A 27,907-nucleotide genomic window follows, 5' to 3' on the forward strand; every position below is an offset into this window, starting at 1 on the left:
ATAAGATGAGAATTTTTTCTGTCATTATTCTTTTTTTTGAGACAGACCCTCACTTTGTTGCCCTCAGTAGAATGCTGTGGTGTCACAGCTCACAGCAACCTCCAACTCCTGGGCTTAGGCGATTCTCTTGCCTCAGCCTCCTGAGTAGCTGGGACTACAGGCGCCCGCCACAACGCCCAACTATCTGTCATTATTCTTTCAGAAATGAAAGATATAATTGTTGGAAAGGGAAAAAATGTTTTTACTAGTAAATGCCAAGTACTGAGAGAGTTTAACATAAGAATTATTATCCATGCAGTTGAAACTAAATATTTTTTAAATTACTCAAGTTTCAGTGCCTTGAGAGAAGCTGAATTAGGCAGTTTTATGAAAACACAGCCCCTGCAATACCTTCTATATTCAATACAGATATACTAGCAGGAATCTGTTAAAAATTTTAATACTATAGACTTCAGTAGTAACTAGAATGGGTATTTTGAAAAGAGTTCCCCAAAATGATAGCATTAATCTTGTTAAAATGTAGAGGATATGTGAGTAAAACAAAGCACAAAGGTGATAAAGAAAAAGCACCTCGAGCCTGAAGGGTTGTGCTATGGTTTTGGTCCCTGTTTATAGAAAGAAGATAGGATTAGGCGGCACCTGTAGCTCTCAAAGGAGTAGGGCGCTGGCCCCATAAACAGGAGGTGGTGGATTCAAACCTGGCCCTGGCCAAAAACTGCTGGAAAAAAGAAAGAAGACAGGATTTTGGATACTAGTAAAAGTGAAACTCCACTACTGACTGGTGGTATGCTAGTGGGCAAATTACTTAACCTCTCTGGGCCCCACTTTTTTTTATCTTTAAAATAATAATGTTTGGGGGTGGTGCTTGTGGCTCAGTGAGTAGGGCGCCGGCCCCATATACTGAGGGTGGCAGGTTCAAACTGGGCTCCGGCCAAAACTGCAACAAAAAAATAGCCGGGCGTTGTGGCAGGCGCCTGTAGTCCCAGCTACTCAGGAGGCTGAGGCAAGGGAATCACCTAAGCCCAGGAGTTGGAGGTTGCGGTGAGCTGTGATGCCACAGCACTGTACCGAGGGCGATAAAATAAGACTGTCTGAAAAAAATAAAATAATAATAATGTTTGAGAACACAATCTCTGAAATAATTTGTCATTGTAAAAGAATAATTATAAAATAATAATAATTCAGTGATTAGGGGATGTTTGGCTAAGAAAAGTAGCATGTTGTATTGGAAGCATTGAGTGTTTATTTCATACTGTAGAGACTGAAATTTTATTTGTCTCCAAATTTGTTTTTCAGTGTGATTAAGATCCATACAAAATAATATCTATATTCACTTTAACTTTTTTCTTAATATAAAAGTAGCTCCTTTTCATTATAGAAAAATTAGGGAATAAAGGTAAGCAAAGGAGAACATTTAAAATACTTACACTTCTCTTACATGAGTTACCTATTACCACCTTGTAAGTTTTTTCCTAATCCTTTCATGTATATATTTCTGTAAATTTAAAACCAAAAAAGAATAATTCAATAAATCCTTTTTAATAGCTAACTTTTTAAAAAATCCACTCAATTGAGCTATAATTTCATGTAATTAGATGCACCCATTTTAACTATATGGTTTGTTTTATCAAATGTATACTATGGACACTCCACAATCAATATTTAGAATCTTTTCATTATCCCAAAAAGTTCTTTGCTGTTCCTAGTCAATTCTCCGCTCACCCCCAACCTAGCCAACCAGTGATCTACTTTTTTTCATTATAGATTATATATTTTAGAGTTTTATTATTAGTAGAATTATATGGTATGTACCTTTTCATCTGGCTTCTTCAGGATATTATTTTTGAGATTTATATTGTCGCATGTCATTTTAATGTTATTTCCATCAAAATGAGTAATAAATAGGTAGATAAAAGATTTAAAAGTCTAGAAAAAAACTTGGGAGAATCTTTTTATTTCAGAGTGGGAAAGGCCCTTCTAAGTATGACACAAAACCCAAAGCCATAAAAGAAGAAATTGATAAATTTGATTACCTAAAAATAAAATTCTTAGGTAATCAAATTTTGGGGGCATGGCAAAACCCAAAAATAGACATGCACAACATAAGCATATCAAGTAACCAACAGGAGACATATTTATAAAAATACTACATAGGGATAATTTCCTTGATATGTAAAGGGTTCTACAGATCAGTAAGAAAAAGAATGACAACACAGTTAAAAAATAATCAAAAGATATTAATGTTCAAAAGAAAAGGAAGTGTAAATGGCTTTTTTTTTTTTTTTCTTTTTGGGAGATTAGGCCTCACTCTGTCACCTGGGCTAAGCTACAGTGGCAACCTCAAACTCCTGGGCTTACACAAATCTCCCTCAGCCTCCTGACTAGCTGAGTCTACAGGGATGCACCACAATGCCCAGCTAATTTTTAAAATTTTTTTGTAGAGATGGAGGTCTCTCTCTGTTGCTTAGGCTGTTCAGAACTTTTGATATAACACAGTTTGGTGAAAGTGTAAAAAAGGTACTTTCATTTATTTGGCAGATCCCTTATAGTCCCCAACAATTTTTTAATATGGTATTTTGTCAGTACATATCAAAATTTTAAATGCATAAATTCCTTGAGCCCAGAAATATCACTACTAGATATTTATCGCAGATTTATTCATATGTAGAAACTGATAAATGTAAAATTAAAACAGTGTTTCTAATACCAAAAGTTTGGAAACAACACGTACTTTGGTAAATTATACTAGTATCATTTCCTTGTAAGCCTGTATCATAAAGTTTAATTTTTAAATTATTAAAAAGAAAGAAGAAATTTTTTTGCATTATATAGAACAGTTTCCAAGCTGTATTTTTTTTTTTTTTTTTTTTGGAGACAGAGTCTCACTTTATGGCCCTCGGTAGAGTGCCGTGGCATCACACAGCTCACAGCAACCTCCAACTCCTGGGCTTAAGCGATTCTCTTGCCTCAGCCTCCCGAGTACCTGGGACTACAGGCGCCTGCCACAACGCCCAGCTATTTTTTGGTTGCAGTTCGGCAGGGGCCGGGTTTGAACCCACCACCCTCGGTATATGGGGCCGGCGCCTTACCGACTGAGCCACAGGCGCCGCCCTCCAAGCTGTATTAAGTGAAAAAGAAAAGGGTATAGCTGGGCGCTCATGCCTGTAATCCTAGCACTCTGGGAGACTGAGGCAGGTGGATTGCTTGAGCTCAGGAGTTTGAGACCAGCCTGAGCAAGAATGAGACCTCGTGTGTATTAAAAATAGAAAAACTAGCTGGACATTGTGGTGGGCACTTGTATGTGCTCCAGTGTATGCGGCTGGTACCCTAGCCTCAGAGCTACAGGCACCAAGCCTGATTTTACATTTCTTTCAACTCACACTGAACTTCTTGCTTTCTAATAAGCTTTATTCTTTATTTATTGTATATGTATCATAGTCTTAAAATTGCAGTACTGGTGTTGCTACTGAAAGTAGTAAAGTATGGAGACTCAAGGTTAGTATTTCTGTTTTTTTTTTTAATTATTATTTTTTATTAAATCATATTTTTGTACATTGATGCATTTATGGAGTTCAGTGTACTGCTTTGATATACAGTGTGAAATGCTTACATTGAACTAAGTAACACATCCATCACAATTATACTCATTTCTTAATAGTTTGAAATGTACCATTGCATCATGCACATTAGGGGAGGTCCCCCAAATACTCTCCCTCCTCCCTTATCTCCCCTCCCCTTTCTCTCCTCTTCCCTGCTACTTTCTGGGCTATAGTGATGTTTTGCCATTCATATGAATGTGATTATATATTGATTTCATAGTTGTATTGAGTACATTGGATACTTTTTTTTTTTTCCATTCCTGAGATACTTTACCAAGGTTAGTATTTCTCTGTAGTTCTGTTTCTCCTTAGTGTACAGCCCAGTAAATGTATACACAGAATTATGTGTTTGAAGGTAATTTAAATCATTTTTTTCTGTAGATTAGGTTACCAGTGTGATATAATTAGGCTCATTTGTTTCAATTTGTTTTTAATTTGGAGGTTCATTTTTTTCCTTTCAATTTCATTCCTTTTAATTTCAGATTAGTATGAAGTACAGATGATGAGGTTACATTACTTGCCTTTGTTAGGTAAAGTCCAAGTTGTAGTTGTGCCCCTCCCCCAGTTGTGCCTGTTGGGTGAGAGTACAGTAACCCCCCTCCTTCCTTCCATCGCCCCTCTCCCCTCCCACTTCTTCTCCCCTCTTTCTCCATGTGAGTTTAGTTGTGTTTTTCTCTTGTATGGGTGTGTATTTGTTGACCTCTTGATTTCATATTAGTATTAAGTACATTGGATTCTTGCTTTTCCATTTTTGTGATACTTCCTTTGATTTTATTCTTGAAGTTGTGAAATATGTATGTAATTGAAAGGTCACAACTATATAAAAAAATATACTCGGAAATTTTGATTGCAAGTCTAACTCTTATATCCTGTTACTTCCCTCTCTTCATCTCACATCTGCCCCCATAAGTAACCATTATTTTTAGTTTCTGGTTCATTTTTCTGTTGTTTTTCTTGCAAAAATAAGCAAATGTATATGTATATAAACTTGAAATATTGTTTTCTTTCTTATACTAAATGTGGTGTATTGTATATTCTGTTCTATACCTTATAATTTTACTAAACACACCTAAATTTTTTCAGGAAACATTTAGTAGAAAAAATAGATAAGGTGGGCAGCGCCTGTGGCTCAATGAGTAGGGCGCCGGCCCCATACACCGAGGGTGGTAGGTTCAAACCTGGCCCTGGCCAAACTGCAACAAAAAATTTCCAGGCATTGTGGCGGGCGCCTGTAGTCCCAGCTACTCGGGAGGCTGAAGCAAGAGAATCGCTTAAGCCCAGGAGTTGAAGGTTGCTGTGAGCTGTAATGCTACAGCACTCTACTAAGGGTGATAAAGTGACACTCTGTCTCTGTAAAAAAAAAAGAAGAAGAAGAAGAAAAAATAGGTAAGGTTGGCAAGGCATAGTGGCTCACACCTATAATTCTAGCACTCTGGGAGGCCAAGGTAGATGGATCTCCTGAGCTCAGGAGTTTGAGACCAGCCTAAGCAAGAGCAAGACCCCTTTCTCTACTAAAAATAGAAAAACTAGCCAGACATTATGGCAGGCACCTATAGTTCCATCTATTTGGAAGGCTGAGACAAGAGGACCACTTGAGCCCAAGAGTTTGAGGTTGCTGCAAGCTATGATACCATGACACTCTATCCAGGGCGACAGAGTGAGACTTTGTCTTAAAAGAAGAAAGGAAATATATAAGGTTAATTATCTCCTACATTATAGAAAAATCATTAATCATGTAATCAAAATTATAGAAAAATCATATCCTATTTCATAGCCCTTCTTTGATAAACAATACAATAATCATTTTGTATGCTTTATGTTAAAACTCTTTTGAAGTATGTTACTGTCTGAACATTCACAGAGTATTCTAATCATAATTGTTATCCTATTCTTTTAACACTGTCCTCTCAAGGCTTTGTAAACATCTTTTCTTTCCAACAATAACAGGATGGTCCAGATTCATCCTAAAATATTCTTAACACAAGACTGGAATCAGCTACATTCTAAGAATTTCTAGGCCTTTTTCATTGAGAATAGTATTAGAGATCAAAATTTGGGCTCTTCGGGGGCCAGGCGCAGTGGCTCAAACCTGTAATCCCAGCACTCTGGGAGGCCGAGGCAGGTGGATTGTCTGAGCTCACAGGTTCGAGACAAGCCTGAGCTAGAGCAAGACCCCATCTGTCTCTAAAAATAGCCGGGGGGTATGGCAGCCACTTGTAGTCCCAGCTACTTGAGAGGCTGAGGCAAGAGAATCGCTTGAGCCTAAGAGTCTGAGGTTGCTGTGAGCTATGACACCACAGCACTCTACCCAGGGCAACCAAGTGAAACTGTCTCAAAAAAAAAAAAAATTGGGCTCTTGGCAGCTTTGGCAGGACACATCAGAGTTGTGGGCAGTCTCACTATTACTTTGGGTCATTTTAAACAGATAGTAGAAAAAGTATTTATTTTTAAATACATCTGTTTATATTGATTTTTCTATTTTGTTTTTTTTTGTTTTTTTTTTTTTTTGCACTTCACATTCATATTTTATTGCTACATTAAAAATGAAAATAAACTATAAGAAGCTGCAAAAGCATGAAATCTCATGAAGATTATGAAGCAATGGAGGCACCCATTGTAGAAGGTTAAAATCGGCTCATCTAGTAGGTGGTGTAAGGACTACACACACTAAGGTCTTCAATGATGAGACTGACAGCATCTGCCACCTAGAATTTATGTACCAATGGGCATTTTAAAATGAACTTAAAACATTGGTTACCCATAACTTATTAGCCAAGAACTATAGGTAAGAAGACATCACAAGAAGCCTAAAATCTCTAAACACACAGGTTTACAAAAAACAAGCCTAAAACCAAGGCTCTCAGGCAATGTTGAAATTTTTCTTGAGAGAGGATCTCCATTTTATGATTTGTGGACAGCCTCTTTCTCCTGCTGAATAGTTTCCTGAGAAGGGAGAGTATTTTTTTCTTCAGTATTAGTTTTCTTCAATTTTGACTTGTCAAACTTCTCCACTTCCGACAAATCTGGCTTATCACTCATCTTGACTTAGAGAAAGACTTAACGCTTGAAGACTCGCGAAATACCGACTACGTCGATAAGGCCTCCACTTGCTCTGGACCGCTTCGATTTTTCTATTTTGAATCTCTATTTTACATTCTCTATTATATACATAATTAAATTTTAACCCCAAATTCAAACTCTAGTGATAGATTTTTCTTTCTAATTTACCAACTCATGTCCTTTGTGCATTTTTCTGTTGGGGTGTTTCTGTTTTTCTTATTGCCTAAAAAGACCTTTGTATAGTAAAGATATAACCCTTATCTTAAAAGACAAAGAAAAGTAAGCACTTTATTTATTTTTTTGAGACAGAGTTTCAAGCTATTGCCCTGGGTAGAGTGCTGTGGTGTCATAGCTTACAGCAACCTCCAACTCTTGGGCTCAAGTGATCTTCTTGCCTCAGTTTTTCTATTTTTAGTAAAGATGGGGTCTCGCTTTTGCTCAGGCTGGTCTCAAACCTGTGAGCTTAAACAATCCACCCGCCTTGGCCTCCCAGAGTACTAGGATTACAGGCGTGAGCCACCATACCTGGCCAGAAAAAGGAAGCACTTTAAATACTATATGTGATGTGTTTATATCTTTAATTTTTTCCTCAACTAAGATTATCGATTTGTATATCTGTTTATACTACAGTTGACTTTTGGACAAAACAGGTTTGAACTGCACGAGTTTAGTCATATGCAATTTTTTTCAATATATGTATTGGAAAATTTTTTGGAGATTTGCCAAAATTTGAAAAAACTTGCAGATGAATTGCATAGTCTAAAAGTGTCAAAAAAGTTAAGAAGTTAAGTATGTCCCAGCTACTTGGGAGGCTGAGGCAAGAGAACCACCTGAGTCCAAAAGTTGGAGGTTGCTGTGAGCTATGATGCCACGGCACTCTACCATGGATGTTAAAATGAGACTGTCTCAAAAAAAAAAATTAGTAAAAGAAGTTAAGTATGTCATGAATGTGTAAAATATATATATTTACTAGTCTATTTATGTGTTAATTATATTGTTGGTAAAAGGCCCCAGTCAACAGTAGGCTCTTAGTAGTTAAGTTTTGAAGGAGTCAAAAGCTATATGTGAATTTTCATCTGTGTGGGGTATTTGTTATTGACCTTAACCCTCACTCCTATTGTTTAAGGGTCAACTGTACTTATTTTTTTTGTGTGTATATAGCTCTAAATAGTAAATTGTCTTTATGAAGAGATATAATAAAGCTGTGACTCTTACATGGATAGTCTTCCTAAGATAAACTCCATCACTAATAGTAGTGGCCTCATACGTCAGAAATTAAACTCTCAAGATAGAGGGGTAAATAAGGGAGTCATAGATTAGGCCTTCCCAAACAGACCATGTGGTGTTTCCTAAGGGTTGCCCAAAAGGAATTCTGGTCTTTGAAAGTTGTAGTACCTTCCATTTGTTTGTCTAAGAGTAGAACTTTTATACTCTACTTAAAATTGTGATCAAAGGCTGGGCGCAGTGGCTCATGCTTGTAATCTTAGCACTTTTGGAGGCTAAGGTAGGAGGATTGCATGAGGTCACGAGTTTAAAACCAGCCCAAGTGAAAGTGAGAGCCCATCTCTACAAAAAATACAAAGATTAGTCCAGCCGGGTGGTGTGTACTTGTGGTCCCATCTAGTCCAGAGGCTGGGTCAGGAGGATTGCTTGAGCCCAGGAGTTTGAGGCTGCAGTGAGCTATGATGATACCACTGCATTCTACTCAGGGCAATGGAGCGTGAGACCGTAACTCTAAAAAAAACAAAACTGTCATCGGAGAAGAATAAAAGCACCAAGCACCAACAGATTTCTTATATGCAAACCAACCACTTTAAAGTTAACTTGTCTGGTGGTAATACCAGTAGTAATGGCTACCCTTTAATAAAGCTTCCATTGTGACATGCCCTATTGTGTGTGGGTACATTCATTATGACTACTGTCACTTCTGTACTACAAATCTTAAGCAAGACAAATCTCATAAAATTTGCTGGGTATACCTGTTAGTAGGGTATAGAAGATCCCTTCCTCCCATTCGAAGAAATTATTAGACCTAATTACCTTGTTTCATATTGTTATGAAAGTTGGAAATAGTATCTAACCCAATGTCCTGTATATAGTAGATGCTCAGAAAATGGTAGCTGCTTTTGTTAAGTGTACTTTGTCATTTTTTGCCCTCATAAGCACCTTTAGCCCACTTTTTATCTCTGCTTGCCTGTGGGCCACACATAGGTTACCTAAAAACAGATATCTGTCTAGAAAGTTGACACATAGCCTAATACTTGTTTTCTACTAGCTTTCTCTCTTCTTACAAATAAGCCTTTCTTGGGCGGCGCCTGTGGCTCAGCGAGTAGGGCGCCAGCCCCATATGCCGAGGGTGGTGGGTTCAAACCCAGCCCCTGCCAAACTGCAACCAAAAAATAGCCGGGCGTTGTGGCGGGCGCCTGTAGTCCCAGCTGCTCGGGAGGCTGAGGCAAGAGAATCGCGTAAGCCCAAGAGTTAAGAGGTTGCTGTGAGCGATGTGACGCCACGGCACTCTACCCGAGGGCGGTACAGTGAGACTCTGTCTCTACAAAAAAAAAAAAACAAATAAGCCTTTCTTGATTGTATTTTATTTTCTTGGACAAAGTAATATTTTCATTATTAGAAATTCATATCTGATGCATGCAAAGTAAAGGTTGAAATTCAGTGAATGAATGGTCCAAGGCCACCAGAATAGACAAGCTAATAAATTCCTTCTCCCATCTCTGCAGACCCACCACCACTGCTGTTTGAGGTGTCATCACTGGAGAATGCTTTTCAGATTGGAGGCCATCCTTGGCACTATATCATCACACCCAATAAGAAGAAACAAAGAGGAGTTTTCCATATTTGTGCCCTAAAAGACAATTCTTTGGTAAATCTGAAGAATCAGACTTTCTAATAGTAAATTTGTATTAGAAATTCCTGGGTGGCACCTGTGGCTCAGTGAGTAGGGCACCCGCCCCATGTACCAAGGGTGGCCGGTTCGAACCCGGCCCTGGCCAAACGGCAACAAAAACATAGCCAGGCGCTGTGGCGGGTGCTTGTAGTCCCAGCTACTCTGGAGGCTGAGGCAAGAGAATAAATAGCCTGAGCCCAAGAGCTGGAGGTTGCTGTTGAGCTGTGATGCCATGGTACCCTACCAAGGGCAACAAAATGAAACTCTTGTTTCTAAAAAAAAAAAAGAGTTCCTTATTCTGTACCTCTCTAATAGGTCCACATTTCTAAGATACTTTATTTGTTTTAATAATTTGTGAACAACAAAAGAGAAAATGAGAAAAGGAAAAAAATAATTTGTGAACAATTTAAAATATAGACAAATACAGAGAATTGCAAACGTGTGTATATTACCCATAATTTTTTTGTTGTTGTTGTTGAGACAGGGTCCCACCCTATGCCCCTGAGCAGAGTGCAGTGGGCGTGGTAGCTCACCACAACCTCAGACTCGGGCTGCGGGCACCCCGCTGCCTCAGCCTTCGGAAGCCGCTGGGATTACAGGCGCTCGCCGTGGCGCCCGGCTGGGTTTTTCCATTTTTTTCTCGAGTCGGGGTCTCACTGTCGCTCAGGCGAGTCTCGAACTCCTGAGCTCAAGCGATTCTCCCTCCTCAGCCTCCCACAGTGCTGGGATTACAGGCGTGAGCCACCGCGCCCGTCATATTACCCATAATTTTAAAACATTAACATTTGAAAATTCTTGGAGTGCCAAGAATATTTCAGTTTTTGTTTTCTTACCAATCTCCCAGCAAGGGAGATCTCTGAAGCTCCACAGCAAGAATCCTTGATGGAATATGTTTAAGCTGCCTCTGAAAGTGCTGGTGGAATGTATTGTTTGTTTTGCTTCTACATGATAGTTGCTATTTGCCTTCTGGAGCAGAACCAGATAGAACTCTGGTGGTCACAGTGTAGGCATTCAAACACTTTGAATTTTCAAGGGTATTCTTATGTTATTTATAGCAGAGTAGGGAGAAATGGTACAAGATAAAATAGAAAATAAAATAGGAAAATGGAAATTTTTATCCCTTGAATTCATTTTCTTCTTATAAGCGATTTAAACATTGGTTTTTTATTTAATAAACATTTATTGAGGGCCCACCACATGTCAGACATGGCTGGGGACACATTCCCTTCCCTGAAGTTGCTTAAACTCTCTAAAGAAAGCGACATATAGAAACAAAAGGTGCTGTGTATTAAGTACAGTGGTTGGAATTATGCAAAAATGAGTCCATAGAGAAGTGGGGTTCTATTTTTGCTTTGTGTTGCTGATTAGTTTTTCAACCTCTTGATATAACAGATAAACTATTTTTAAGGCAGGCTTAGCTTATTCCACACCCGTCTTTTCTTGGTCCTTGCTCGGTCACTGTGACTCCAGTGGCTTTTAGAGTCCCAGATCACCTTTCACTTTGTTGAAGATCAGCACAGTCTTGGGTTTATTATTCCCTCATTGTCATGCACAGTATCTATAGTGAATTTCAGTTTTCTTTTGCAGGAGCATTGTTCCTTTCCATTTTCTCATTTGCTTGTCACATGTGGCAACCTCGTGGCTTTCTTTATTAAACTGAGCTTTAAAATCTAGCATTTGAGCAAATAATAAAAACTATAGGAACTGATAATAAAGCTGCCTATATTTAGCATAAAGAGAGATAATTTTTGTGTATGTGTTCTATTTAGAGATAATAAAGAGAACAATCTCCAGAAGAAAGATATGTATAGTGTGTATATGTCTTATATTAAAGAAGTTAGCTGGAACTAATGCTATCATGGACACATCTTTTTTTTTTTTTTTTTTTTTTTTTTATTGTTGGGGATTCATTGAGGGTACAATAAGCCAGGTTACACTGATTGCATTTGTTAGGTAAAGTCCCTCTTGCAATCATGTCTTTCCCCCAGAAGGTGTGGCACGCACCAAGGCCCCATCCCCTCCCTCCTTCCCTCTCTCTGCTTTTCCTTCCCCCCCCATGACCATAATTGTCATTAATTGTCCTCATATCAAAATTGAGTACATAGGATTCATGCTTCTCCATTCTTGTGATGCTTTACTAAGAATAATGTCTTCCACTTCCATCCAGGTTAATACGAAGGATGTAAAGTCTCCATTTTTTTTAATAGCTGAATAGTATGGTGTACATCTACCACAGCTTGTTAATCCATTCCTGGGTTGGTGGGCATTTAGGCTGTTTCCACATTTTGGTGATTGTAAATTGAGCTGAAATAAACAGTCTAGTACAAGTGTCCTTATGATAAGAGGATTTTTTTCCTTCTGGGTAGATGCCCAGTAATGGGATTGCAGGATCAAATGGGAGGTCTAGCTTGAGTGCTTTGAGGTTTCTCCATACTTCCTTCCAGAAAGGTTGTACTAGTTTGCAGTCCCACCAGCAATGTAAAAGTGTTCCCTTCTCGGGCGGCGCCTGTGGCTCAGTTGGTAAGGCACCGGCCCCATATACTGAGGGTGGCGGGTTCAAACCCAGCCCCGGCTGAACTGCAACCAAAAAATAGTGGGGTGTTGTGGCGGGCGCCTGTAGTCCCAGCTATTCAGGAGCCTGAGGCAAGAGAATCGCTTAAGCCCAGGAGTTGGAGGTTGCTGTGAGCTGTGTGATGCCATGGCACTCTACCAAGGGCCATAAAGTGAGACTCTGTCTCTACAAAAAAAAAAAAAAAGTGTTCCCTTCTCTCCACATCAATGCCAGCATCTGCAGTTTTGAGATTTTGTGATGTGGGCCATTCTCACTGGGGTTAGATGGTATCTCAGGGTGGTTTTGATTTGCATTTCTCTAATATATAGGGATGATGAACATTTTTTCATGTTTGTTAGCCATTCGTCTGTCTTCTTTAGAGAAGGTTCTATTCATGTCTCTTGCCCATTGATATATGGGATTGTTGGCTTTTTTCATGTGGGTTAATTTGAGTTCTCTATAGATCCTAGTTATCAAGCTTTCGTCTGATTCAAAACGTACAAATATCCTTTCCCATTGTGTAGGTTGTCTCTTTGCTTTGGTTGTCGTCTCCTTAGCTGTACAGAAGCTTTTCAGTTTAATGAAGTCCCATTTGTTTATTTTTTTTGTTGTTGCAATTGCCATGGCAGTCTTCTTCATGAAGTCTTTCCCCAGGCCAATATCCTCCAGTGTTTTTCCTATGTTTTCTTTGAGGATTTTTCTTTTCTTTTTTTTTTTTTGTAGAGGCAGAGTCTCACTGCACCGCCCTCGGTAGAGTGCCATGGCATCACATGGCTCACAGCAACCTCTAACTCTTGGGCTTACACAATTCTCTTGCCTCAGCCTCCTGAGCAGCTGGGACTACAGGCGCCCGCCACAATGCCCCGCTATTTTTTTTTGTTGCAGTTTGGCAGGGGCTGGGTTTGAACCCGCCACCCTCGGCATATGGGGCCGGCGCCCTACTCACTGAGCCACAGGCGCCGCCCTCTTTGAGGATTTTTATTGTTTTGTGCCTTAAATTTAAGTCCTTTATCCATCTTGAATCAATTTTTGTGAGTGGGGAAAGGTGTGGGTCCAGTTTCAGTCTTTTACATGTAGATATCCAGTTCTCCCAACACCGTTTATTGAATAGTGAGTCTTCCCCCAAGATATGTTCTTGTTTGGTTTATCAAAGATTAGGTGGTTGTAAGATGTTAGTTTCATTTCCTTGTTTTCTATTGGATTCCAAGTCTCTATGTCTCTATTTTTGTTCCAGTACCATGCTGTCTTGACCACTATGGCTTTGTAGTGCAGACTAAAATTTGGTATGCTGATGCCCCCAGGACACATCTTGATTGTACCCAATTTCAATGGTTACAGTCAAGATGTTTAATTGCATTAATAAAATGTAAAATCACCATTCCTATTAGAAATAATTAGGATACTTAAAAATTCTTGACAAATTAAAACTCACTCACTAATTCAATACATAAAATGTTTTCCAAAATGTTTTAGGTCATGTTCTATAGAGCACTTGTGTTGTAACCCCAGCCTACTTCTCCAGTCTCACAGCTAGACACTATATACTTCTCAATTTGGTTTTATCTGGTACTCGTATATGTACATGCTATGAATTAACACTTCTGTGTTTTGAGTTTTGTCATCTTTTCTTCCTGACTATTTTCTGCTTAGCCTCGTCCAAGCTTTTTTTTACTCCCAAAATTCTGCTTACTTGAGTTTGGGTGCTTGACAATATCCTGTACCTGGCTCAGTCACTTTGTTTTCCACACTGCCTTACTATTTTCTGTTTATATTTCTCCCTCCCCCAGACTACAAGATTCTTGATGGCAATATTATGTTTAATTCATGTCAGTTATGAATGCCTAGTGTGATACCTAGAACATAGTAGCCTGTCACTGTAGGCAGTCCCTGAGTTACAAACATCCAACTTATGTACAACTCACACTTACGAATGGGGGCTATTGCAGGTAGGTAAATGTACCTGTTCTATCTATATGTTTTACTTACACATAAATTAAACTTAAAAATAAACCTTAACATATCAAACTTTTTGAGAATATTTAATAGGAAAAATGGTATAATTTCATTTTACATTGGAGAAATCAAGGGAATTAAATGGCATGAATAAAGCCAGTGAAGTTAATATATCCAAGCTGATATTAGTTCCCAGTGCTCCTGTGTACAAAATAAAACATTTGGGTACATATGTGGTTACATATCATAGAAGGTTTATTCAATTTAGTATTGAAATATACTACAGTGAGATCTCTCTTCTTGCTTTAAATGCTAAGTAATGTTAGACTGCTTCCTCAGACATTCGAGTTTAACATTGGACTTATCCCAGGAAATTATATGATCCATGTCTGAGATTATAGGTTTGGTTACATGTTTATTTTACTGTTACCTGCTCTTCTGATTGACAGGTTGCTGAGAATGGGCAAGGCAGGAAGAAGTTGTAGGGAGCTACACGTGCTTAATTGTGGCAGAGTTTTATAATGGAAAGTCCACAGACTTTGGATTCAGGTCTGCTATTTAGTAGGTTCAAAACATTGGGCAAATGACTTACTCTCTTTGTGTGTTAGTTTCCTTATCCATACAATGCAGATAACAATATTTGCTGTGAGTATTATTAAGATCAAATGAAATAGTGACTGTAAACCATTTGTTGCAGTTCTGACACAAAGTAGGTGCTTGAGATATAGTAACTCTTATGTTATATTATTTGTGAAATATAATGTATAGTAAAAGTAAATCCATGAAATTTCTGAATTTGTTCTAAATTTCTTGAATTTGAATATCCTCATTCAGCCCTCACGTACATCCCAGTTCATCCCAATTATCTTCCTTGGATGTTTGACTTACTGATCTATAACTGTGTTAGGTTTTAAAAATTATTTTATTTTCCTTTAATCTTGAGTTTTGTTCTTTTTTTTTTTTCCACTTCAGGCAAAAAATGGGATCCAAGAAATGGAGTGTTGTTCTTTAGAATCTGACTGGATCTATTTCCATCCTGATGCTTCTGGTAGAATAATACATGTTGGCCCAAATCAAGTCAAGTGAGTAATTTCATTAACACTTTAAAGTTAAAGGTAGCATTTATTGGCATCTTTATTTTTGCTGCCTAACTAATGAGCCAGTTATGGAAGTATTAATAAGAAGCTTGTTGGGCTGGGCGTGGTGGCTCACTCCTGTAATCCTAGCACTCTGGGAGGCCCAGGTGGCTGGATTGTTTGAGCTCAGGAGACCAGCCTGAGCAAGAGCAAGACTCCATCTCTACTAAAAGTAGAAAAAACTAGGCAGGCATTGTGGTGGGCGCCTATAGTCCCAGCTATTCAAGAGGCTGAGGCAAGAGGATGGCTCGCTTAAGCCCAAGCATTTGAGGTTGCTGTGAGCTATTACCCCATGACACTCTACCAAGGGCAACAAAATGAGACTCTGTCTCAAAATAATAATAGTAAGTTTGTTATACAATGCTTCCTTAGAGACTGACAACTAGAAAACCTGGCTTTATTCTTTCAGCTTCATCATTACTGTTTATAAAAATTACATTGAATAAGTTCTTTGATGGATGATATGTAAGCAAAAGGGATTAGAAATTGGTCCTTCTTCATCAGGTCTTGATTATCTAGGATTAATACTAAAGATGATGTGACTTTATTCTGAAAGACAGCTTTACCAGAGGAAAGGTAGTGGATTGTTTGAAGTAAACCTTGTTTTACTTTTTTTCCAGGGCACACACATCTCCTGCAAATTGACCTTCCTTGAAACACTCATTTGGCTTCCCTGACACCACAGTTCTCTTGAATATTTCCCTCCCTCTCTCAACTGTCTCTTTTCGTATCCTTTCATGTTCTTACTCCTCTTCCCAGAATTGGATGTCCTCAGGACTTAGGTCCTCTTTGCACTCAGCATTCCCTTTCTGCATGATTCTATTTATTTCTTTAACTTCAAAAATCATGTATGGGCCAAAACTCCAAAGTCCATATACTAGCCCGAACTTTTTATGTAAGGTCATGCTAGAAGTCAAATCATTCTTTACACCTTCTTACAGCTTGCCTTTCATCTATACAGACATTTAAACACTCATATGCCTTCTCTTTTTCTCTCTCTCTCTCACACATATATACCATATCAATTGAATTTATTTTGTTACTAAATATTTCTTACATCTGTCTATTTCTGTTCTTGGCCTCTGTCATCATTAGCTGACTATAGTCCTTGCCTCCTTCCAGGACTTCCAGAATCCACTTTCGTACTCTTGGTTTTTCTTCACAGCTGCTAGAATGAAAAAATGAATACAAAAACCTAAGCAAGTGGATTCTATTGCGTTAACCTTTTTATTGCTTTTCCTTGCTCTTAGGATAAAGACCATCATAGTTAGCAAGGTCTGAAAGATCCTTCTCCCATGCAATTAACTTTAGTCATACTGTTTTTCAGAAAGCTCAGGGACTTGTTCTATCTTTTTGGATTCTGTTTCTCCTACTCAATCTTCTGCCTAATTTTTATTCATAATTTATGGCCCAGCTTAAATGTCACTTTTTCACGGAGACCTTCTTAGATTTGCTTGCCCATAGTATTTTCATAACACCCACTGTAAGATCTTCCTCTATAGCACTTAGAGTAATGTTAATTATTTATGTGGTCATCTGTTTCAATATCTAAGTTTAATATCATAAGCTCCATAATGACAGAGAAAGGGTCTGGTTGGCTGAGACTTGGAACCCCAGTGCTGAGCATAATGCTTGACACAGTAGAGTAGAAGGAAAAGTGTTTCTTTCTTTTTTTTTTTTTTAATTTCAGATTAATATGAGGGTCAGATGATTAAGTTACATTGTATGCATTTGTTAGGTACAGTCCAAGTTGTAGTTATGTACCTTTTCTTTATTCTTTATACTTCATGAATCAGTATGCTTTCTACTCTCTGAATCTGTTATGAAAGAGGATGAAAGGATTTAATTAAGTAAGATGATTAACTTTTACAAAACATCATAAACTATGATTCAGCTTTAGTAAGCTTTACTTTAAATGTTTATTGCTTTATCCTTTTAATCTTTGTTACCACCCATGTTAGTTTGAACTTAAGAAAATAAGGCATACAAAGCGTATATGCCCTTTTGCCAGGTTTTAAAAGATAGGTATTTTTAAATATTGGCACTAATTAAGATAACTAATTGAGTGATTTAAGAGATTGTCTAAATTTTTTGTGTCTGGTAACTCTGAGGCCTCTAGCCCCTGTTGGGCACAGTAGCTGCTCCCCTCCACTATTTTCTTTGCCTGTGCCTGAGACTACCGGCTTAGAAAATATTGTACTTTTGAAGCTTTTAATGATGTGAATGGATTTGTGTGGGTGGTGAGAAAATTATTGTGCTTTCTCTTAATAAGCTTGATCCATGAGTCTGTTTGCACTGAGAAAATCCAAATCTTTTTTTTTTTTTTTTTTTTTTTTTTGTAGAGACAGAGTCTCACTGTACCGCCCTCGGGTAGAGTGCCGTGGCGTCACACGGCTCACAGCAACCTCTAACTCCTGGGCTTACACGATTCTCTTGCCTCAGCCTCCCGAGCAGCTGGGACTACAGGCGCCCGCCACAACGCCCGGCTATTTTTTTTTGTTGCAGTTTGGCTGGGGCTGGGTTTGAACCCGCCACCCTCGGCATATGGGGCCGGCGCCCTACTCACTGAGCCACAGGCGCCGCCCGAAAATCCAAATCTTTAACTATAACTAATCTTAAGAAAAAGTATTGTCATTTGCAGTTTTTAAATATTACTCTATCATGAAAACTCCTAGTTTAGATTTAGTTGCTAATTCACTCTCATAGTTAACTCTAAGTGTTGTTCATAAATATCTTATTCTGTGTTCAGAAATAAAAATGCAAATATTGTTACAATGTCATTGTGAAAGCTGAAATGTTAAAGACCTATTGTAGGGTGGCAGAAGTGAGTTTCTTCAGAGTAACTGTCATTGAGCCAGTTTAGAAGCTGGCTTAGCCCTGAGCAAGCTGTTTGATTACCTGAGTTGCACCTGTTGTTACAGTTACTATGTTTTTCTGTTTAGCAAAATATCTGAATTTGAAGGAGTGATCATACAGTAGTACTGCAAACTAACCACTAGGAGAATAGAACTAACTCAATATTGCTACTATTAAGTTTTATTCGTTGAGTTTCATTTCAGTAGTTCAACTTTGACACTTTGATGGTGTTTTGAAAGTTTAGGTTCTCAAAATTCTTTTTTCCTTTTTAGAGTTTTAAAGCTAACTGAAATAGAAAATAATAGTTCTCAGCATCAGATCTCTGAAGATTTTGTCATTTTGGCCAACAGGGAGAAAAACAAAGTAAGTCAGGAATACTTTAAAATATGTCATATGTCATTGTTTTTTTCTATATGACAATATAATAAGCAAATGTATTTGCCTTTAAATGTGGCTAAAAACATTTTACTGTACCTTTCCTGTGTAAAAACAAATACAATTAAATTAAAATTTTTAAAAATGAATATGGCTGAAAACAATAGCACAACCCTTACAAAAGTCTGTTCATGTCATCTACTTGGTAGCCAGTGTTAGCCGTGTACATGGGATTGAAGAAAGTTGATTATATTGAGTTTATCTTATTTCTCTTTCCTTTCTGGATTTCTCTTTAAGTTTTTATTGATGAATTATCAACCTTTAGGTTTAACTAATTGTACAGACTTAGGTTTAGTTGGGGTATGTATAAATCTTTAAAATTTACGTACCATACTTCTAAGTCTATATGGTACTTTTCCTTTAGTGTATAAATTAAGAACAGAAAAAATGGGGAGGGAAATTTTTTAAATTTGCTGTACTTTACTAAGGCAAAAGTCAGAAAGAAAAAGAAGCAGCAAATCTATAACTTTTTAATTTTTGCCTACTCTGGCATTTTATTCATTTAAACTTTTCTTAGTAGAGTATTTTTACTAAGTGGAGGATCAGAAGTCTGATTCAGAATTATCTCATTTGAGAAAAGAATTATGGATGTTGGAGAAGGGTTGGTTAGCGTCACCTAATTTGTTAATACAATTTTGCTTGTTACTGCATATAAGAGAACTTGTCATATCTTTTTATTTCTCTCCATATGATAGAATGAAAACTTAATCACTGTTACAGCTTCCGGACGAGTGGTAAAAAAAAGTTTTCACCTTCTGGATGACGACCCAGAACAGGAGGTATTACTTTAGCCAAATATAATAAACCAAACCAGTGTGAACTTGCATTGTGCATTTCAAATTAGTGCTTCTCAGAGCTGAGAGTAGATGTTGGGGTCAGGGGTTTCATACAGGCAGAGTGATTACGATTATGTATACTATTTAAACATAGTTAGCCCCACTGTCCTCTCTTTTCATATTGGAATTATTTATAAAATTTTGTTTGTAGGACTAAAATAATTGGAAAACACTGTCAGCTTATTGTTTTGTTTTGTTAATGTATACACTTTCTAGGGAAATCTCTTATTAGAAAATTCTTGGGTTATATCCTAATGACTTTGTGCCTGTTGCCTTATTTTTTACTTACTGGACATGGATATGTTTGTTAATGTTCATGAGCCAGAGGAGAAGGGTGTGAGGGGAGAGTCCTCACTTGGCTTTGCCTATTTTTTTTTTTTTTTTTTTTTTGTAGAGACAGAATCTCACTTTACTGCCCTTGGTAGAGTGCCGTGGCGTCACACGGCTCACAGCAACCTCCAGCTCTTGGGCTTACGCGATTCTCTTGCCTCAGCCTCCTGAGCAGCTGGGACTACACGCGCCTGCCACAATGCCCAGCTATTTTTTTGTTGCAGTTTGGCTGTGGCTGGGTTTGAACCCGCCACCCTCGGTATATGGGGCCGGCGCCCTACTCACTGAGCCACAGGTGCCGCCCAGCTTTGCCTATTTTTTATCTCTTTCCTTTAAAGAGGCAGTGGAAGTACTTACGAAATCAACTGACAGTGATCATGCTGAAGCATATAACCATTGCATAAATACTAAATCCGTGTAGAGCACTTAACTATATTGTTTGTGTGTGTGACCATTTTTAGATAGAAATATTTTAAAATAGGCTGGAGGTGGCCCAGTATATGGTTGCCCTTAAAACTCAAAAAAAAAAAAAAATATATATATATATATATTCTTTTGTACCATGGAAACCTATTGAGAATAAAACAGAAAGCTCCCTAATCTTTATATAAAACTATATTCAAGAAAGATGTACTAAATTACCAACAGGTAGCATGAATAATTAAGAGGGAAAAGGTGATAGCAAAAAGAGAGATGATTGATATCATGAGATTAAAATACAAAGTCTTTTAGCCCATAAAGGAAAAGTTGAAAGGAGTTGTGTCTTAAATCTACTTATGTAAAATCACTGGCACCCAGGCAGGAAATCACCCTTTGAAGTTTGACCATGGTAAGATGAAGGGAAAAAAGTAAATAAAAAGGAAGCACACACAGGTAATAAAAGTGGTAAAGGCAGAAAATGTCAATGGATTAAAGAGCAGTTTGACCAGAGGTAAATGGAGGATTAGTGCTTGGTGATTAAAAGAAACTTGCTATGCGTGTCTTTTATGCCAGGCATTCAGCCAATGTATACTCTCCTGTGGTTCATTCCTGTATGGCTGGATGCTGATCCACTTCCCCTGAGGTTTTTAAAGTTACAGATTTTCTTCCTTGAGACAGAGTTCTGTGGTTTTTCACTTTATCATAGCTAATCTCCTCTTGTCCCAGTCCTATTCTGTGGGTTGGAGTTCAGTTTCTGATATTCTCCCTCAAGTATAAGAAAAAGGTTTATTATAAAAACCAAAAGGATGAGGCCAGGCACAGTGGCTCATGCCTGTAATCCTAGCACTCTGGAAAGCTCAGGTAGGAGAATCCCTTGAAACTTTGGAGTTTGAAATCAACCTGAGCAAGAGTGAGACCTCATCTACTAAAAAAAGAAAAATTAGTTGGGCGTAGTGGTGGGCAGCTGTAGTCGCAGCTACTCGGGAGGCTAAGGCAGAAGATTATTTGAACCCAGGAATTTGAGGTTGCTGTGAGCCTGGGCAACAGAGTGAGACTCTGTCTCAAGAAGCAAAAGAAAAGTTGGAAAATAAACTCATAAATAGTATGTTAGAGGTCGGCAGTCCTTATTGAAATGACTGGAGTTTTTTGGTTGTTTTTTTCTATATGAGAACTTTTAGAGTTCAGTGAAACCTCTTCAGGTTTCAGAACTGACTGAGCTCTATATATCCTGTCTAACGTGGGAATCAGCAAACACACATGTCAGAGGCAGCTGTTGAATATCTTTTTAATTTGGAGAAGTTCTGGTTTGTTATCACTGTAGAGAATTCAGTTATACTTGGGCTGAGATCTATATAGATTTGGTTCTGAAACTGTAGGATAGTACTTACCTCTTAAAAATTCAGACTGATGTTTTACTAAGCATATATGTAAAGACACGTCTCTACCTATTACCCCACTCATTCTTCCTCCTCCCATATTTTTGTAAGTAGTAGAATAGTTAAACTACAAACGTAGGCATAATCCTAACTGAATAAAAATTTCCCCTCATTCCCTCCATCTTACCCATCTGTCCCCTAGACTTTTAAAATTGTGGATTATGAAGATGAGTTGGATTTGCTTTCTGTGGTAGCTGTTACTCAGATAGATGCTGAAGGAAAAGCTCACCTGGACTTTCACTGTAATGAATATGGAACTTTACTTAAAAGCATTCCACTAGTAGAGTCATGGGATGTGGTAAGTAGTGTTCTCATAGAATACAATTTAAGAGTTTTCTTTATAGGTACCATTTATTAGAACAGATATTACTGTGTTCATGTCGGTTCAGATTCACATATGCCAGTGGCCATGTGAACAGTTTATTACCCTATACACAGAACAAAATTAGTACCTGTGCCTTCCTTTGCTTGGCATGAGGGGATATCTCCTTACCAGTGGCCTTAAAGATAAAGCCTTGTATGTTTTCTGAAACATGCTGTTTCCTTACTCTGGTCTTTGATTCTCTCCCAAGTTTGGTAGCATTTAAAAAAAATGGAAGTATACAGTAATAAATCTCCACAGTTACAAATAGAGACTGTACCTAGGCATGTAGGGTTTCCAGGTACTCTTGGAAATACTTGATCTTTACTATTACAGAATATAAAAGTTATAAGGAATAGTAGACATTGTTTTATCCAGCCTTGTTTTATCAATGGAAAACATGAGAGGTTTAGCAACTTGGATGTGATCACACAGTGAGGTAGATAGTTAACAGTGTTGGCAGTAAGACCTGGGTATTTAGGATCCTGAATCCAGAGTTCTTTTTATTTTCCATTTTCTATAGTATTTTTTTTCATTAGTAATCTGCATATTTACAAATAATGAAAAATATAACTATTTCTGGCAGCTGTTTTACCTTTAAGTTTATGTTTGAAGATTACTAGCATAGATAATGTGACATTTTAGTGACACAGTGGTGGATATGCTTATATGAAAAGGAGAGTCCAAGTGATTGTACTTTTATTACAGACATATAGCCATGAAGTCTACTTTGACAGAGACTTGGTGCTGCACATAGAACAGAAACCCAACAGGGTCTTCAGCTGCTATGTTTACCAGATGGTATGTGACACTGGGGAAGAAGAAGAAACCATAGACAGAAATTGTTAAAAAGAGTGAGATAACTGTAACTTAAGAGACTTTTAGCCAAATGCCCTAACAACTGTGTCCAGTCCTTCTTTGTGTTGTCTGCATGGCGTATTTGCCAGTATTTTCCAGAAAAGGTCTTATGTTGACTTCAGATGACTGTAACTTCTTTAAGCTCTTGCTGTAGAAGGTTATGAGGACTTCATTTTATGTAAAGGTTTTTTTAGAATGCTGGCCCATGAAGTCTAGTGTTTTGGAGCTTTGAGCTAGGTCATAAGGTAAATATTTGCTGGGTAACAGAAAAGGAAAGGTTAATTCCAATTGTTGAAGAGAGAGTCAATGATGGGAAGGTGGAATTTTAATTGATAAGGCTAGAAGAAACAAAAATAAAGATAGGAAAGCTACAGAAAGAAATCCCAAATCCTCTATACCAAACGTTGCTTAAGGATGAGAAATGAAATACATAATGTGAAAGCATACTTTTGAGCCAAAATATATAATCACAGTTTTATTTAAAAAAATAAACTTATATGTGCTTAAAAACATAACTTATAAACTTAGGATTCCAAGGAAACCGTAAATGAAACTTTTTTAGATATGTATCCTATTTAACTCTTAGTATGTCTAAGGATGTTTTCTCATCATTCCATTTATTAAGTCAATCTGCCAAATTTTTTAAGCAATATTTTCATACCTATGCAGTAAGATAAAGGTACCCTTGCCTGCACCAGTTCTGTTCCCTGAAGAAGACTAGATGAAGTCCCAGGAGGAGTTCTTACTAGTTTGGGAGTTACCTGATTAGCCAAAAGAAAAATTTGGGCTATCTTAGTTATGAAATGAATATTTTTCTTTTTTGTTAGAAAAGATCTTAATATGTATATGGTCCTTGAACTTCAATAATCATTCTTCAGACTGTTAAATAAAGGCTACCTAAGTAATGGGATAAAGTGTTTTTTTGTGCTTCTTGTTTGAGAAATCCAGTTGTTTGTAAGCAGTACACATGTTCAGTACATTTCTGTGATTCAACCTCAAAAGATTAACTAGTTAAAAAAAGTACACAGCAATGATTAAATTTAAAAAAGAAGAAAAAAAAAAGATTGAAAGGAAACAGCAGTAAAAATCATTCCTGATTCAAGTTTAAGGTTAAAATATGGAATTTTTAGCTTTGATGGTTTACAGTAAAGTCCTTCACGCCCCACGCCCTAGCCAGCTAGTGGCTGCCGCCCCTCTCGGCCCAGTAGATCTCACCAAAATGCCATCTCAGATGGAGCACATCATGGAAACCATGATGTTCACATTTCACAAATTTGCCGGGGATAAAGGCTACTTAACAAAGGAGGACCTCAGAGTGCTCATGGAAAAGGAGTTCCTGGGATTTTGGGAAAATCAAAAAGACCCTCTGGCCTTAGACAAAATAATGAAGGACCTGGACCAGTGCCGAGATGACAAAGTGGGCTTTCAGAGCTTCTTTTCCCTAATTGCGGGCCCTCACCATTGCGTGCAATGACTATTTTGTAGTACACATGCAGCAGAAGGGAAAAAAGTAGGCAGAACCGAGCAATTACTCTACCCTGAAAAGTGTTCTCTCAAAGGATTGCTTCAACATCTGCCCCACAGCTTCTCCCTATATAAGGATTTCATGAGCAGATCAGGATCCTTAGAATATATACAAATAAAATCCAACTCCCATTTGTCAAGCAGAGAAGAAAAAGTTAATTAAATGCTAGATGAGCTTTTGTTTTTTACATTGTTTGCATCCGCTTGCCCTCAATAAACATAATCCTTTTTTTAGTTCTAAAAATAAAAAAAAATAAAGTTTGATAAAGTTTAAAAATAGAGTTTTTTCCTTCAGTTTTGGCTTGATCCCATGTTAAGAATGATGTGAATTCTGCCCTTGAAAATTTGCAAACAAATTTCACATTTGAGGTACTGTTTGTTCCAAAAGTCAAGGACTTCATTGCAGAATCTATAAATTTAAAAGAAATAAAGGGAATAAACCTAAAACTATTTTGTGCAATAGAAAAAATTATTGGGAAAAAATAAGGGAAAATATTTTTATATGGGCTAAAAATAAATCTTTCTGAGTCTGATCCTTTGTATAATAACCATTTAGGAAGTAGAAGTGATTACTTTGTGTGCAAGATGAGAAAACTATATTCATATAGTAAATTCTAATACTTTTATATCTACTCATTGAAAAATCCATTCTCATCTTATGCATACTTAATAATGCTATTTAATATAATATCAGAGGCTTTAAGACCATTTTGGGTACATGATTATGATTACAAAGCACTTGAATAGTTACAGTGTGCAAGCTATTTCCCCAAGCTTTTGATTAGACGCTAGCTGTATCTGAACAGTCCTGCCCAGTAAATTTACATCTTGAAAAAAACAAGATCAGTAAGAGGAAAGTGACAATACCAGAAAAAAAGAAACCAATGTTGTGTGGGTTTCAGAGCAGATGCAGTATTATGTAAAAGCAGAATGTTTATTCTCCATTTCCAAGAGTGTTTCAATGAAAATAGGGTATTTTTAGACTTCAATCCTGGTAGAGATTTTTTTTACATTTGGTTCTTGAGTTTCTCCCTCTCCTTTAAGTCATCTTATTCTTTGGATGAAATGATAGAAACTCATCAACTACAATAGGCATTTGAGAAATATCTGAACTTCTTGACAGCTTTTTCAGTGGGGCTAAGGGATGGAATACTTCTATATATGTGAACTGACCACTAAGAAGCTGTCAATGTGTTACCAATGCCAGACAGAGTTCAAATCCCATACTGGCCAGGCAGGAAATACACCTGGTGTGAAAGACAACAGGGACTTGTGGGCACGTATCGAACTAGAGAGCTAAGCTTCAAATACAAGGGTAAACTACCACTGCTTAGTTTCAAACCAGTGGTGACAGTGGATGGGAATGTAGCTGCATGATTATTAGTAAGATGGCTGATAAAAAGATACCAAAAGGTATGGAAGATAGCACAGAAGGCGGGAGGTTTAGATACCACACATGAAGGACACAGGGCAGCATGCTTCTCCAAAAGGTATAGGCTTCCCAGCTCCCCAGTGTCACACGGCCGCTCCTTCTGTCACCTGCCAGACATTCTTGCTATTCTCTTAGGGGAGGAGGAGAGTGGTACTTAATACCCTCTCACCTACCTTAAACCCCCTCTTCACCTGACTATTTCAGAGACTCCAGCTATGTGCCCACCTAGTTGACTGGTGCTAGTGACAGGTACAAAACATTATGTGTAACATTTCTGAGCTGTGGCAGAATAGCTTCTCAGCAAGTGCAGGCATTAAGCTGAGAGAGGTGTATTTCTGCATTGGACTCCTTGACCTCAGTTTCTGTGTTCCGACTGTATCAGTGCAGCAAGCTGTCCATTCTTTGACTTTCTACAATATTTCTCACAACTCTAGGAGAAAACTAAACAAATCGATCACATCTCCTATTTGAACTACCTCTGAGGAGATGATAAAATTAAGCCACTTCATGTTCTTCTGCTAATTGAATGTTTGGTGCCTTATACACACTTCTTTTTCTATTAATAACTTGTATTTATTGATTACTTTATTTATCAGTCATCGTAAAATAATACATGTAAAATGCATTGTCTCATTTAATATTCAAAACAAGTAAGAGACGAATCACCATTATTTTTCTCCTTTGTATAAATGAGGAAAGTAAGGCTTACAAAATTAATTTTCCCAGCGTCCCACAACTAATAAGTGCAGAAATGGGAAACACATCCAAATTTATTTGACAAAAACTTATGCCAAATTTCCTCCAAACTTCTCAAAAAGCAGTGGATATTATTTTATCCCATAATTATATTAGGTACATAGCAAAGTGCATAAGTATTTTTTTAAATGATTAAATATGCATAATAAAAACAGGATTAGTTATTACTCTTAATGTAATTCATCTTCCTGTTAATAATTTTTTTTTTTTTTTCAGTTTTTGGCAAGGGCTGGGTTTGAACCCACCACCTCCACTACTTTGAGCCACAGGCGCCACCCCTTGTTCAATAATTTTTATATTCTCTTTCTTACCAGGTTTACATATATCATTTACCTTTTAGAATTCCAGGGAAAATTCAGGTACTAATGTCTAGGCCCTCTGTTGCTATAGAATCTCTGTCTTACAGAAAGAATAAGATGGTGGATCATGCCTGTAATCTTAGCATTTGGGGAGGCTTAGGTGGGAGGATCACTTGAGGCCAGGAGTTCAAGACCAGACTGGGCAGCACAGTGAGATCCTGGATCTACAAAAAATAAACAAAAATAGTCAGACATGGTGGCCCAGGCCTGTAGTACCAGACACTTGGGAGCCTGAGGCAGGAGGATGACTTGAGCTTAGGAGTTGGAGGTTGTAGTGATCTATGATCACACCACTGCACTGACTCTGTCACTGAAAAAAAAAAAATTTAAAAAAAGACAAGAAAAAAATAATTTATTTCAAGCAAAGGATGCCTAATAGATAAGACTGGCTGGGCATATTGGCTCATGCCCATAATCCTATCTAGCACTCTGGGAGGCCAAGACAGGAGGATTGCTTGAAGTCAGGAGTTGAAGACCAGCCTGAGCCAGAGCAGGAACCCAGCTCTACTAAAAGTAGAAAAATAATTAGTTGGGCATGGTGGCGCTCACCAGTAGTCCCAGCTACGTAGGAGGTTGAGGCAGGAGGATTGCTTGAGCCCAGGAATTTGAGGTTGCAGTGAGTTATGATGATGCAACTGCACTTGACCCAGGACAACAGAGCAAGACTCTATCTCAAAAAAAAAAAAAAGAAGATAAGTTCAACTGACAGCTTTTCCCTATTATGAAATATTTTTAACATACAGTAAAGTTGAAAGAATTTTTCTCCTAATATTTCAGCTGCATATCATTAACTGCAGTTTAATATTTAGTGTTTTAATTTTTTGATTTAATATTTACATGAAGTGAAATTCACAAATCTTAATTATAAATTTGCTGAGTCTTTGCAGAAGCTCTTTTCAAAATTTAGAACATTATAATCTTCCTAGAATGTTTTCCAATTCCCCTTCCAACTTTCTCCCCTCCCCACTCCTCAGGCATAACTACTCTTCTGATTCTTTTGTATCACAAGTTACACTTGCCTATTCTAAAACTGCATATAGGCCAGGTGTGGTGGCTTACACTTACAATCCTAGCATTCTGGGAGGCCGAGGCCGGAGGATCACTTG

General features: G+C 37.7%; 2 protein-coding genes across 2 annotated transcripts in view; one reads left to right on the forward strand and one right to left on the reverse strand.

Moving 5' to 3' along the window:
- DCAF17 (DDB1 and CUL4 associated factor 17) overlaps nt 1–23,663 on the forward strand; it is a 48,824-nt gene extending 25,161 nt beyond the window's left edge. Inside the window, exons 9-14 of the mRNA XM_053598074.1 lie at nt 9,392–9,534; nt 15,035–15,144; nt 18,327–18,417; nt 19,185–19,268; nt 21,654–21,809; nt 22,581–23,663. Of these exons, the coding sequence (XP_053454049.1) occupies nt 9,392–9,534; nt 15,035–15,144; nt 18,327–18,417; nt 19,185–19,268; nt 21,654–21,809; nt 22,581–22,721 (725 nt within the window). The 3' untranslated portion in view covers nt 22,722–23,663. The remainder of the gene's footprint in view (nt 1–9,391; nt 9,535–15,034; nt 15,145–18,326; nt 18,418–19,184; nt 19,269–21,653; nt 21,810–22,580) is intronic.
- Nucleotides 6,113–6,706, reverse strand: LOC128590685 (thymosin beta-15A-like). The gene has a single exon (XM_053598084.1). It carries the CDS (start codon nt 6,636–6,638, stop codon nt 6,501–6,503), a length of 138 nt encoding a protein of 45 aa, XP_053454059.1. The 5' UTR covers nt 6,639–6,706; the 3' UTR covers nt 6,113–6,500.
- Nucleotides 23,664–27,907: the final 4,244 nt, after the last annotated feature.

This window comes from Nycticebus coucang, chromosome 7 (genome assembly GCF_027406575.1).
Source record: "Nycticebus coucang isolate mNycCou1 chromosome 7, mNycCou1.pri, whole genome shotgun sequence".
NCBI lineage: Eukaryota > Metazoa > Chordata > Mammalia > Primates > Lorisidae > Nycticebus > Nycticebus coucang.

Excerpts from the sequence above, each read along its gene's own strand:
- LOC128590685 (XM_053598084.1), bottom strand. The coding sequence starts at position 6,638 with ATGAGTGATAAGCCAGATTTGTCGGAAGTGGAGAAGTTTGACAAGTCA.